The following is a 14,406-nucleotide window of genomic DNA, read 5'->3' as shown; positions in this document are numbered from 1 at the left end:
CTTTCACCCAATGGATTTTATCCTTGTGAGTTTAAATTTTTTCAAAACTTTCTAGCTTTCCCTCATCAGTGATTATGATACACTCCGAGCTAGGGAAAATGCTATATGGACCATGCTCTCTATTTCATCTCGTGAGTTGAGATGTAGAATGTTGGTCTTCCTCTTCAACATCTTCATCATCCCCATTTTCCATTGCCGACTCACCATTAACCCTAGGATCTTCATCAAGATCTCATCCTTTTGTGGAAATTCTTATAGGAGGAGTGGTATGTGTAAGGTCGACCTTACAACCACGTTCATGGATTTCTAGATCAACAAAATTTGACATAGTTTCTTGTCATGAAATACTATGTCTCTACTTCTTATAGTATTTATCTTTTTTGGATCATATAGCCAAATTTCTCATATGTGTTGCCCACTAATACAAAAGGAATGACCTTATTGTCAAATTTTTGTCTCTGCTCCTTACTTACGTAAGCAAAAGCTTTGCATCCAATCACCTTAAAATGAGAGCAATTGATATCATGTCTAACCCATACTCCCTCATAAATGTCTGTTGGAACCAAGATGATTTGAAGAAATAAACCCCTCACTTATTTTAATGATAACAAAATCGTTTGTGGGAACAATTTGATGCTCTAACGATAAATTTAAGTGCACAAGTTTGAATTCATATTCTCGATTAATGGACTCTCAACGTATCCTCTAATAAATAGACGAAGAGAAAGATATAACATGTATTTCCCTCTCTTCGTTAAGTGTGATACGCGAATCATCACTGGGTTGCAGTGCCTCTAATAGTGCAAAACATTGCCATGACTCTTTTGCCTCTGATGAACTCATTTAAGAAATGTTCTACCTCTGCATGTGATAAGTGTGGCAAGAATTATTCTTCTTTGCCTCTAACAATCACATCAAGTATTTGATTGTCTAACTCTGAACTTCCATCATATGAAAAAGTCAACACTCTAAAAAAGGAAAAAGAAAAAGTCAACGGTTTGAAGACAACAATTTGCGCATCCTCTGATACACATCATGAGTCAGCTACTTGTCTAAAGATCTCAAGACACTTTCTGATCAACAATCCATTTGGTTTCCAAATGTTTCAAACATAGATACACCAAATTAGTATAAAATCAGTCTTTTCTGGAAAGTCTTTCTAACAAATCATTCCACAAAGATATGATGCAAAACTTTATGGATTATCCTGATTTTCTGCAATCAATACAATAACCAGAAACCCTAATTGTACTATATAAAGGACATGCCTCCCTCAATGGAGAAAGACACACCAACAAAAAATAAATTGCATACAAGCAACCAGAGATAATGATATATGTATTGTTGTTATCATCCCGTTAGTGCTAAGAGAGTTTTTCAAAAGCAAAAACTATAAACACTCTCTGCAAGAGCTTATTCTGATAAACCCCAAAACCTTTTTTTTTTGTAACCGAGCCTAGTAGCGGCTGCCTTCCATAAAAACTTGGTTGTACTAAGCTAGAATGTTGAGAAGATTGAACACAATTAGTGCGACTAATAGGTGTTCCAGTGTAAGTCTGATTTAGTGAAAAATTAGTGGATTAAAACCTTCAAGTTGAAGGGACTTTATGTAGCTACCGTGTTGGTGGTCAACCAAGATAAATTGTTACGTCTCTCTTTATCTATTTTCACACTCGTGCTCTATCTTCTTTACTTTAAGTTTAGCCATGCAAAAAAAAAAAATTAAAACACAATTCAAATCCCCTCATTTCTTGTATTCTTTTCGTTCTACAATGTCAAAGCCCAAAGGAACAAATAGAGATCTATTAATTAGGTAGTGTGTGGTTTGAAAAGCTTCTCTCCAAAATGGTTTAAGAAGAGTAGCCATTTTTACCATGCATCAAACTTTCTCCATAATGGTTCGATTGATTCTTTCGGCTACATCATTGTGTTTAGCAGTTCCAGGTATTGTCTTCTCATGCCTTATGCCATGCTCGGAACAATAACTTTTAAATTCATGGGAAGTATATTCACCCTCATTATCCAAATGAAGACACTTTAAAGGTTTACCACTAGTTCTCTCCACCATCATATGAAACCTTTTGAAGTATTGAAAAATCTGGTCTTTTCTTTTAAGAAGTACACACACACACCTTTCGTGAAGCATCATCAATAAAAGTCACAAAATATATGCTACCATTTAGAGTTTCCACTTCCATGGGTCCACACACACCAAAGTACATCACACCCAATATATTATGTTTCTACTTTGAAGTTTTATTGAAAGATACTATGCTTGCTAAACATACAATAACCACAAGGATTCCACTTAGTACCATTGTCATATGGAATGAGGGAATTCCATGATAAATTTTTCAATATTTTTCACTTAAATGAGCCAATCTTTTATGCCACAAATCTAGGAGAGCATCATTCTTGACTACATTCAAGCCATCTTTGATTAGCTTGACTTGAGTTTTCTATAACGTCTAATACATTATGCTTCTAGCAACCATAAAAAATTCTTTAGTTAGCTTCCATTTTTCATCCCCAAAGTTTGTTTGAAATCTAGAAAATCAAGAGTATATACAAAAGTTAGATTTAGATGTAGATCTAACACATGTCGCTCGCCCTTCAATGTTAGTGTGCGGCCATTATTGGTATCCTTGCTATTTCCATCAATACTTGTATCCCTGCTATTTCTCATCTTTACTTTACCAATATTTCCTTCTTTGTATAAAGTAAAGAATTCCTTTTTGGAAGTGACATTGTAAGATGTTTTGAGTCAATAAACTATTCAACAAGTACACGGATCTGCAACATGGCACTCTTCTTCGTCAACGAAGAGCAACACTGCATTTTCATCAATTACAGAGGTTGTATTATTTTCATCTTCAAATGGTCTTTGATTTCTCCAATCCTTCTTTTCTATGTTCACTTAAGATTTTCAATTCTTTTGATGTGACCCTATTGGTCATAGTGATAACACTTAAACTTTATCCGACGCTAAGACATGGATCTGCCTTTGGATTTATTAGATCTCTCTCTACTCTTACTTATCCCCATGTTCATTGTGATAAGGGCTTGAGAGCTACTTGATCCCTTGACTTTTATTCTTGTTTACAAATTGAACATATTCTTTTTTAGTTAGGATAAAGTCAGTGCTTCATATGGAGAAAATTTGCTTAACCACACCACCAATGTTTTCCATCTTTCTGGCAAATAAATTAAAACTTAAAATTCTTGTAATTAATCATCCAACACTAACTACATAGCAACCAATTGGTTTACTTAGTCTTGGAAGTCACACAAGTTCGACAACTGATATTCCTTCATTGTACTTTAGATTCATCAACTTTCTTATTGCGAAGTTTTTGTTTTGTGTAATTTTTCTTTGATACATATTTTCGAAATTCTTCCACAAACTCTAGGCATTTGTCTCTTTGGCCACATGGTGGAATACACTAAGATCCACCCACTGCCTGATATGCTAACCGCTTTCCAATGATACTTTTTCCAATCTTTACCTGTCATGTTTGAAGGCTTAGTATATCCTTTATTTTTTGCTTCCAAATGGAGTGGTTTGATACTACTTATTGGGCTCGAGGGGTGTATTGAAAGTTTAAATTAAAATTCTAACGGTAGTAATAAAAATAAACGCCTATATAGTACAATATTCTACTATATCAAAGAATAGTACAATATTTTCTCACTCTCATTCACACACAAGAGTATAATAGAGGGTTTCATGTGAGACCCAATCCTATTCAAATACTGCACTTTTACAGTAACAATGAGTTATAGAGATGATAGAGAAACCCAATATATTTTTCTCACACTCTTAGGATTTACTCAACATGTGATTTCTTCTAACTCTCAAACACTTCTACATAGAACTTACAAGATTTATCTTTTGCTTCGATGTCTTGCTTCCTTCAAATGCACCTCTATTTATATATGCAAAATGACATGTGAACAAGCTTGCAACATTTTAAAATTGTCCGCACCCCAAGATATATGTCTATGTACTTTAAACTAGCATATCTTTGAAATTGAAAAGAAAAATGCACCCATGCATTTAATGCATCAAATACTTGGCTAGGCAAATTGAGTTTTGCACTTTGCATTTAACTAGATAACCATACGATTTGGTTCTTATGTTCATCATGTTGGTTCATTTAAAAATATCTTATTTTCTTATTAACATGTTAAATATACACATTTTGAAAATAAAAAAGGTTTCACAAAAGTAAACATGTCTTATTTTGTCAAGGATTCCATAATGTGCCCAAGAATTGTACCTCTGTGTTTGCTGTAGTGTCTCAACTTTTGATTTTAGCTTGAGATACTCTTGATAGCGCCTCTTCTCAAGGGCATGGTGATATATGCATGTTAGAATTTTTCAAAAGCCAATAAAGTGTATTATAGGACTCACAAATTGTATTTCAATAAAGATAATAAATAACATAGAAACTCATGAAAGGAAATGAAATAGCATGAGAGTTGTTTGTTTTGCATTCTAAGGCACATCAAGAGTGCACCATAAATAATATAACTTTATGAAAGCAAAGGTGATCACATCAAATATGTTGATTATATATTATAGTGCTAATTATGATACCTTATTTTTTCTTGCTATGATGATTTGGGTTGTTATTGAGGTGTTTGAAACTTAGATTCCTTAGTAATCAAGCAAAATTAGGTTTCTTGGTGTTAAGGAATTTTCTAAACGAATTAGATCTTGCTAAGAAAATTCAGAGTTTCTTTACCATGAAGAACCTTTGTGAGAAGGAAAGGTGATTTCGATAAGTGAACGTTTTGGAGGCCAAAATGGATTTAAGCTTGCATTTTTTACATGGCACTTTTCGATTGGTTGAGACAAAGGTTAATGCAATTTGACTCAGGTGCACTGATAACTAAATTCTTAAAGCTATATTGTACTCGCAAAGCGAAATGGTTGGATCAACAACTATAAAATCTCATCCAAATACCTTGTATGGTGTTTTGATCACAAACTTAACATCGTTTCATTATCAAATTTATCTAGTTCAGTTATCATTCAGATTTTTATTTCATTAACATTTTAGCACACTCATGGGTTTTAAACTCAAAACTTTTCCTACTAACATATCTTACTATAAGTAAAATTGAATCATTGTTCCCATGTTTTTTTTAATGTTTCTAAGTTTATTGCCTTTATTTCTTTGTCATTGGTTATCAATTTACGATTTAATCAGTAGTTTGGGTTTTAAATGAACCATAAGACAAAAAAGAATTTTCCATCATTTTCTATTGGATTTATTGAAAACCTTTTTACCCTTTATATCAATTATAGGTTGTTTTTTTTACTATTCCTCCTTATTTTATATTTGTGTTCTTTGCAGAAATATAGATCATCAGGATGTATCTTTTAGGATAGATAAGTTTGCATGTGTTTCTTTTCGATTTGTGACATTAGCACTAATCCTTTGTTGGTATGTTGTTTGTGGTGTGTTAATCTTTCTTGTGTTGGTGTTTAACTTGTCAAAAAAGTAGTGAATTATTCAGACAACATCAAAACAAATAACGTAAAGTAGTTTAATTTATATGCATTAGAATGACCCAAGCTCTACTCTATTAAAATAGTTATGGGGATAGTTATGTATAGTGCATTTGGCTTGGTGATGTCCATTTTCGTGTGTATGACGTTGATGGTTGGCCTATATCATGACGGGGATGATTATATATAGTGCACTTAGCTCAATGAATTTGAGGATGGTTGAATTGTTTGATATATGTGTTGTGTGACTACTAACATTTACTTCATGATTTCATTCTCATTTTTATGGTGTCATGGGATTCTTATCCATCTATTGTTATTGATTTTGGTACATTCTATAATATAAACATGTAAAGGAAGATGGCATGCTTAACACCAATGCACTTGATCGCAAATGTTGTTTCCCGATCTAGGGCGACTAGGAGATTCATTATGATGTGATTGGAGGATGACAACTGGATGGAAATAAAGAGATGACAATACATGTGGGCTTAGTAATCTACATATATTGGTGTCTTGGGATAGATGAGGCGTCCTAGACATGTTCCTATAGGATTGTTCAACACTTACCATTTCATTCCATCTGAGAGGCTTATAAGATAAACCCTCATGTTACACCGTACACTTGCTTTCGAAGGACAAATAGTGATGCACACACCTACCAAACGATGTTTTCACAAAGAGGACGTCGACGTGGGGGATGGCTTTTTGGAGGTAAAGTGATAGTGGAGACTTTTCAAAGATCAATTTGATGTTAGGGTATCATCCAATAAGGGTAGATGAAGATGATATACCAATGATATTTAGACCCCATTATAAGTATTTTGTTATGTCTTATGGTGCGACTACAATTAATTGAAAAAGGTTGCGATTGAGAATAAGTAACCATTATCGAGGATAAATGATGTGATGGATTAGTTAAAAGGTGATTCAATATTTTTAAAGATCAATTTGATGTTAGGGTATCATCCAATAAAGGTAGATGAAAAAGATATACCAATGATATTTAGATCCTATTACAAGTATTTTGTTATGTCTTTTGGTGCGAGAAATGCCCCAATAATATCCATGGTTTACTTGAATATGATCTTTAAGTTGTATTTGGATAAGTTTGTTGTAGCATTCATCAACCACATTTTCATCTACTAAGCATGTAAGGAAGAACAAAAATAACACTTAAGGATCGTGCAACAAGTGTAAAAGAATCAACAATTGTATGCCAAATTGTGTAAGTGCGAGTTTTTGTTGAAGGAACTACAGTTCCTTGAGAACATGGTCAATCAAGATGGTATTGTGGTAGCTCTTCCAATGGTCGAAGTTGTAGAAGTGGGAGAGTCCATAAACAATTGATGAAGTTTGAAATCTTTCTTGATTAGGAAGGGTTTTAATAGAGGTTTATCGACAAATTTTTGAAGATTTCATTTACTCATGATGTAGTTGACGGAAAACGGAAAGCTTTTAATTAGACGAAAAGTTTCGAACCTAGTTTTCAAAAGCTAAAGTGAACGTTGATAATCTCACCAATATTAATCTCACCATATCTCGTAGGTAAGTTTGATGTCTACTATTATGATTCATATCAATGTGTAGGTTGTATGATCAAACAATGAGGAAAAGTTATAACATATGCTTCAAGACATTTGAAGATTCACAAAATGAACTAGCCTACACCTGATTTAGAGTTGACATGTATCATTTTAGCTCATAAGATTTGGAGGCATCAACTTTATGGATCTAATTTTACTGTATTCAACGATCACAAGAGTTTGAAGTATTTGTTTGACCAAATGGAGTTGAACGTGAGGCAGATGAAATAGATTTCATTCTTAAAGGATTAAGATTTTGAGTTACAGTATCATCCGAGAAAAATGAACGCAGTAGTAGATTCTTTGAGAAGAAATATTGTACACATGTTAGTAATAATGGTAAAAGAACATAAGTTGTTTCAGAAGTTTAGATACTTGTATTTGAAATTATCTAAGTGAAATATTTTCGTAAGCATGGTTATTGTGTCTAGTTATTTTATAAGATTGGTACATTAGAAGAAGTCAATAGATGTACATTTGTAGGAGTTAAAGATAAGGATTACTAATGGACACGAGTTTGATTTGATGATTGGATAATATGGAGTACATAGATTAGAAGAAATTATTTGGATGCCTCATGATGCATAGATTAAGAGGATGGTTTTGGAGAAAGCGAACAAGAGTATGTTGACCTTTGACTTAGGGGATACAAAGATGTACCAAGATATAACGAAATAGTGTATGTGGTTAAAAGTTAAGAAGGATATTATTAGAAGCCAACATGTATGTTGCATAATGGAAACATGATAGCATTTCTTTGGAATTGGTGGTTAGACTTATGAAGATTTAGAAGAATTCTGACATTATTTGGGTTATCATTGATAGGTTGTTGAAGTCAACGCACTTCATCCTAGTTTTTCAGAGTTATAGTTGAAAGTGGTTGCTCAAATTTATGTTAGATATGTGGTTAGGTTGCATAGAATTTCACCTGATCACTAAGTGTGTAAATAAGGTTTATATGTGTTTAGGTTTAAATAGTGAAGTCACTTCATCATCAAGTAAAATAACTTGTTCTCTAAGTGACAAAAATGTGTCTCAGCTAACCTAATTTGTTAAGATAAATTATTTAGCCCACATATGCTAACATGCTTGGGCTGCAAGGACCACGTGTCAAGCTTGGGTTGGCTTTAAACATGTGGTACATTCTGATTAGGCATGCTCAATTCACTAAATGAATTGGAATTCATTAAGTGGTTTTGGGTCAACCTAGCGTATAACCAGGGGCATTAAGACCCTATTTTCTACACTTATTTTAGTTTTCCACTTTCTCACTAAAGGTTTAAAACTCAATTCCTATCTCCCTCAAGATTTTGAGGTTTCGATGTTCCAGTTCCGTTTCGACCAACTCTCCTTGTATTGAGGTTTTGTCCAATTCTTTAGAGGAATTTAGGTTTTCATCCAAAAACTTAAGGAGGTAATGTCAATTTTATTTCCTTCATTTCTTAGGTTATTAGGATGTTATAGGTATGCCTAAATTGTCGCATTTCATCCTAATTCTTTTGTAAACATTTTTAAATACTGAATTAGGGTTTCATTTTTAATAAAGGTTTATGTCGTTACTAGGGTTTTGCTAGTGCTATGTGTGGAAGGAATTTGTAAACCATATAAATGTTAATTCACCATTGTCATAGATTTTATAATGCCCTAAGATTATCCTTAATTTCCAAAAATTACATATTTGAACTCCAAGCGAATTATCGATAATTACGATGTAAGCAAGGTTATTGCTAGAAGGATCGTTAGAGTAAGGAGAGATTGGGCAATAACTACCGAGACTACTTAAAGGATATATTCAACTATTTTTCCAGACTTTAATCAACAAAAAATGTAGGGGAAATATTTTGTACAATTTGAAATGGTTAGCGTAAAATAGTTTAATATATACATGTAGGATGACCCAAGCCCTACTAGGGATAAATAATTAAATAGAGCTAATACTCGTTGGCAACTTCTAGGAATTACTTAGCGAGGTTATGTCAGCTTTGGCTATTTATCATATGGTTGATCTATTTAATATTATTGGGAGATGTGATAATTTATTTTGTGTGTGTTGTTTTTCCTACTTGTTTGAATGTGTTATGTGATATTGTATACTTGTGTTTGCTAGATTAAGTAAGGTTGACAAACCTTGATTACGAAATAATGGATAACTGTATTATATAAGAAATAGTGAAGATATATAAGAGAACTACTAATGGAAATTAATAAAGTATGACATTCAACATAGGTGACTAGTGTAAGATATAACATGGAAAAAATAAATGTAATGAGGATATAAGAACTTGTTAGTACTTAGAGACTGAGTGACCATCACTTGAGAGATCATATAGACTTGCATTGGGATTGTAAAATCACCTGCTTTGTATGAGCGCACAAGGTTGATTTGATGGTCGCATCTCGACAAAGATCGACTTATAATATTTAGACTCCCCAATAATTTAGGTGGTGTTGCTCTTGGTAATTGGTAGGACATTTGTGATATGTGTTAATGTGATATTCCTTTTTGGTTTAGGAGGATCTCTCAGATAGCTTTAAAAGTTTGTGTACACTATGTGAATATATAGCCTTTGATATGAGAAATATATTGATGATGTTGTGCATTATGTGAATACTTGTGTGTGACATATATATCTTTGTTTCACATCTAATCTCCACTTTTATATTTGTACGTAAATCTTAGCCCCTATTTTCTTGTATGTGATGTACTTGTCTTTATCTTACAGATGGCAAGTTACTTCCCTCCTCATTTTCCTTGAGTATCGGACTAGATTCTTTGAAGTGATTTGGAAATCTATACCACGATGACGAGGCTGACAAATACTTCGATTTTGATGCCGACAATTTTGCAAAGTTTATCAAGGGAGAAGGTATGGTCGTGGCTGGGGACACCTGCTATATACCATTTATCATCAAAATTGATTCATTTGAAATTATTTGGGCAATGATTTTCTTTTTTCTTTTGTTATGCTTTTGCTATAGGATTTATATGCTACATGAATATATAATATATGATTTTATTATGGATATTAAAATAGAATAATTATGATGTATTTTTCGAATTTGATTGATTTTGAAGGTGAGGTTGTGAGGAGTTGATTTAAAAGTATTAAAGACATTTCACTAGGTTATTGATTTTTGTTTAATGCATGAGAACCTGAGGTTTGAGATTCGAAAGGTGATTCAAGGGTTTTACGTGAGGATTGAGACTCACATAGATTGCATATTTATTATGTAAGATCATTGTTATGTGTAGGATGCACAAGACATTGTTATGAGAAAGGATTTGCGCATTAGGGGAACTACATTAGGATTAGGTTGATTTGGCCTGTTTCACTTGGAGGATTGTTTGAATTATAAAGTTTGGACTCCACTAATATTCGATTGGTGTTACTGGTTTAAGTAGGAACATTTGCAACATCAGAATGTGGCTAAGAGTCACCAAATACTTCATCAACATTGAGTAGTTCAAAATAATTATAAGGATTACCACTTGAGGTTACTCATTATTTGATTAAATGTATGTGTGGAATAATTATTTACTATTTATACCAACCATTACTTAATGCATGATTGCACATGCATCTTAGCCCTTTCATTTTTTATGTGGTTGCATATCCCTTTTACCTTAGAATAGACTGAGGAATGCATCAAACTTCATACTATTGCATGTTTCAAGTGGTCGATCACTAAAGTATGACGATGGTGGTGGAGGGGATATTGACATGAAAAGAGATATAGACGTTATGTGGGAATGTGACCTATGTATATAGGAGTACTAGTATAGGTATATATGAGTACTAGTCTAGGTATATAGGAGTACTAGCCTAGGTAATGTTAGGTGGACTGGGGAAGTCAGAGTAGTAAAAATGTTACATTTCCATTAGATATGGGAAGCTCACAAGGCTACACACAATGTTCTGCCACCATCCAATTCTCAACGTGTAGGCGAATTTTGTGTCTACACGCGTTGTTTTGGAGGACGTAGGAAATTAGGGGGGCATTGAGGTGCATCTTCCAAAGATTGCATAGGGATCCAAGTTATCCCACAATTTCCTTGTCTCAGATTACACTCTAGATGCCTTCTAGATCCTTACTACTTATGGCTTGGAAAAGCATGTGTTGATGTTTGACATGTATGATATTCTAAGTAGTCTTTTATTTTTGTAGTGAATCAGGTATCCCCTTTTGGCTTTTGGATGTATCTCATCCTCTGATCATTGTAATTTTTATTTTGTATATAGCATGCACTCTTATCACGTGCCTTCCTAACAAGGACTACAAGACATCAGTTATGTAGCTATATATCTTTTATGTTTTATTGTGTGTCTTTTCTCATATGCTTGTGATGTTTTTTTTTTATATATATATAAATTTTATGCTTATTTATTTCATAATATTAAGTCTAGTTACTTAAGTATCACAAATGGGACATCGAGATGTGTCACTAATTGAGCAAGCTCACCACCAGATACAAATGTTATTTCCCGTTATTTGTTTTTGTTATAACATCGTATAAGCAGAACGTAGTTGCTCACATGGTCAATGCAATTAGTCTACAACTCAAATTAGGAGATTTTAAGGAAATATGTGACAAACAACATACACCACACATTGTTTCCAACCTAGAGTTATTCATGAAAGAAACACGACTATCACGATGTAAAAGATAAACTTCTTTTAGGAGAAATCATAAATTATTTTTTATTGGTTGTAATGATCAAATAGCTGTATATTTTCTAAGTCTCTTAGAGGACTAAACGTTGGAGTAAATTTTACATTTGATAGCTTCTTAATCTCTTAACATATTTTAAAGTCTAAAAAAGAAAAAGTAACACCTGTGTCTCATGTTCTTGTGGGTGGTGTACTTCCAAGGCTCCATAACTACTTCTTTGATAGCGTTCAAGTGTCTTGGCCATACTAAAACAAATAGCTATAAATAAGTATAGTTGTAAATATCTATAAATATTTTGCAATTAAAGAAATGAAAGGATTATACAATTAATAGCATATAAGTCATATCATGTCATAAAATACAACTAGTGAAATTAATATTTCTTACTACTCTATTCACATAATACAGTGGAATATATGTTACACACCTTAGTTCAAATAAATGGTTGATTGTGATGCATTGACAACGTAAAACTTATATTAACTGTGTATGAAAATGAAACATAAAAATTAAAATTCTCTAATTTCTTCGTAAATAAATTGAGTGCAAATAAGAGACAAATTTTATTAAAGTTTAATTCATATTCATTATCGCTGTAAATTTGTTTTAGATTGATATATTGAAAATTATATTTTTTTTTCTTCATATTATTAAATTGGGATGAAGTAGAGTGATTTGGCAAAATATATATATTAATGTCAATATAAAACTACTTTACACCGATAATACATATCCCTTTTTCTCATTTTATTTTTATTTGTCTAATTGTTTTTATATTGTAAAACGATATTCATTCATTCATATTGATAGAGTACATTGAGAACAACAAAAGTTCAAAGTCACTTAAATACAAATAAAAAATAAAAATAAAAGATAAATTTCAAACAAACTCACAACATCCATGTTAATATACAAAAAAAAAAAAAAAAAGATCTATTGTGACACTTAACTGATTATATAGCATAAAATGAAAAAATTCTTAAAAATGTGACAAAATTAATGTGCTTGGAATACTCAAGCCTTTGGATTTGTAACAATGACAACATCAAAGCTATTGATCAAATCTATAATTAATCGACACTAACCTGTTAATCTGGAAGAAAAAAATAATAATAATGCAACAAGATAAGAAACAAGCAATGTCGTACCAAGACCACAAACAAAACTATGTCACAATTAGAAAACAAAACCACGTACAAAATGTGAAACAAAAATTAATTATACGTGGAAATCACTAATTTAAAATAAAAAATGTTAAATTAGTCATTTTTGGTCAAAAAATTATCTTAAACCACCTTTTTCCTATGAATATTAAAAATAATTGAAGTGTTAAGAAAAAGAAGAATGACATACATTTATTTTTCTAATTTTTGTCACTAATTAAATTTGTTCTAATTCTCCTCCCAATCTTCTACTGAAGTAAGATTTCGAAACAAATTTCAATACCTATGACAAAAAAAGATAAGGAAGATCAACTGCCAAATTGGTGCACTTAGGCCAATTCAATATATACTTGGCAAAGTTTATAGTGATCAACTAGAATTTTTTACATTGTTTTCTATGTAATTTATAACAAATTCAAGGAATGTGACTTATTAAATCCCTGCATCATAAGTTTGTGCAATATGACTTCTATGTTGTCAAAAAAATGTATTATGAAATTGAAAAGAGAGTTGGAAAATATGAAAAGAGTTGATAATCTAATTTTCGAGTTACAAATTCATAATCATTGTTTGAATCTTAGCATCGTTTACAATAAATAAATAAATAAAAAGTTTTGCTCACATGTTTATCGTTGTATCTCGTACTCTAGATCAGTGTGAACAACATTCAACAAATAAATTTAAAAATAAAAATAAATAATTTTTTATAAGTAAAATTATATTAAATAGAGTACATAGGTACTCCAACCCATATAACAGACAATAGAGTTCGGACTCAACATTACACTAGAAAAACTCTATTCACCAGGTTTATTAGAAATAATAAAGTTAGTTTGAGTTGAGTTAGTTGGTTAAATATAGTTGATGAGTTAGTTGATTAAACTGAATTAGTTTATTAAACTTGGTTATAAAAAAATATATATATTAAAGCCCTATCTATTATGCTTTGATACATTTTGACCCCGACCTCAAATAAATAGCAACCGCAAATCACCCCATCACAGTATTTAGCCTTCTTTACCCCTACGTCTAAGTTGATAGTTTGAATCCATGAAATTTACTCAAAGAATTAAAGAGTGTGTTTGTTTTAAATGTTTGCAGTTGAAAGAATTATGCAGAATGGTCTAGAAAGGCCCAATTTCTACAAGATGTAATGATTGGTAATAGATGAGAAGCTCATGACCATTACAGTGGACAACACGGAAGATGAAAAGTCTCTCAATGAGGCTTGACAAATGTCCGAGAGGCTGTCTTTGAGCTTAATGAGAATGAAAATGGCTGAAAAATGTTAACCCATCTATGCCTAAAATAGAAAATGCAACACAATTTATGAAAATAGTGAAAGAGTACTCACAATATCACATTACTGACAAATTAATTGTGGGGAATTTGTTGAGTGAGTTGATGACTAAAAGCTAAAGTCTATGGATATGGTTGTGAATGAATATTTTTCTTGTACGGTTCAGC

The 14,406-nt window shown here is 32.1% G+C and overlaps 1 protein-coding gene across 4 annotated transcripts in view; it reads right to left on the bottom strand.

The window, feature by feature from the left end:
- LOC101504006 (agamous-like MADS-box protein MADS2) overlaps positions 1-14,406 on the bottom strand; it is a 24,696-nt gene that overhangs the window by 5,871 nt on the left and 4,419 nt on the right. For 2 of the 4 annotated variants that reach the window (XM_027331619.2, XM_004490181.4), the window contains exons 2-3: positions 11,940-12,021; positions 4,281-4,342 (exon numbers count right to left, since the gene is read on the bottom strand). In XM_027331619.2, coding sequence (XP_027187420.1) covers positions 4,281-4,342; positions 11,940-12,021 — 144 coding nt within the window. Of the gene's footprint in view, positions 1-4,280; positions 4,343-11,939; positions 12,035-14,406 lie in introns of all 4 variants that reach the window. The other 2 variants (XM_027331620.2, XM_004490183.4) reach the window with 2 other exon arrangements.

The sequence above is a fragment of the Cicer arietinum genome, chromosome 2, assembly GCF_000331145.2.
Source record: "Cicer arietinum cultivar CDC Frontier isolate Library 1 chromosome 2, Cicar.CDCFrontier_v2.0, whole genome shotgun sequence".
NCBI classification, from domain to species: domain Eukaryota; kingdom Viridiplantae; phylum Streptophyta; class Magnoliopsida; order Fabales; family Fabaceae; genus Cicer; species Cicer arietinum.
This window is presented reverse-complemented; position numbering and strand designations above follow the sequence as displayed.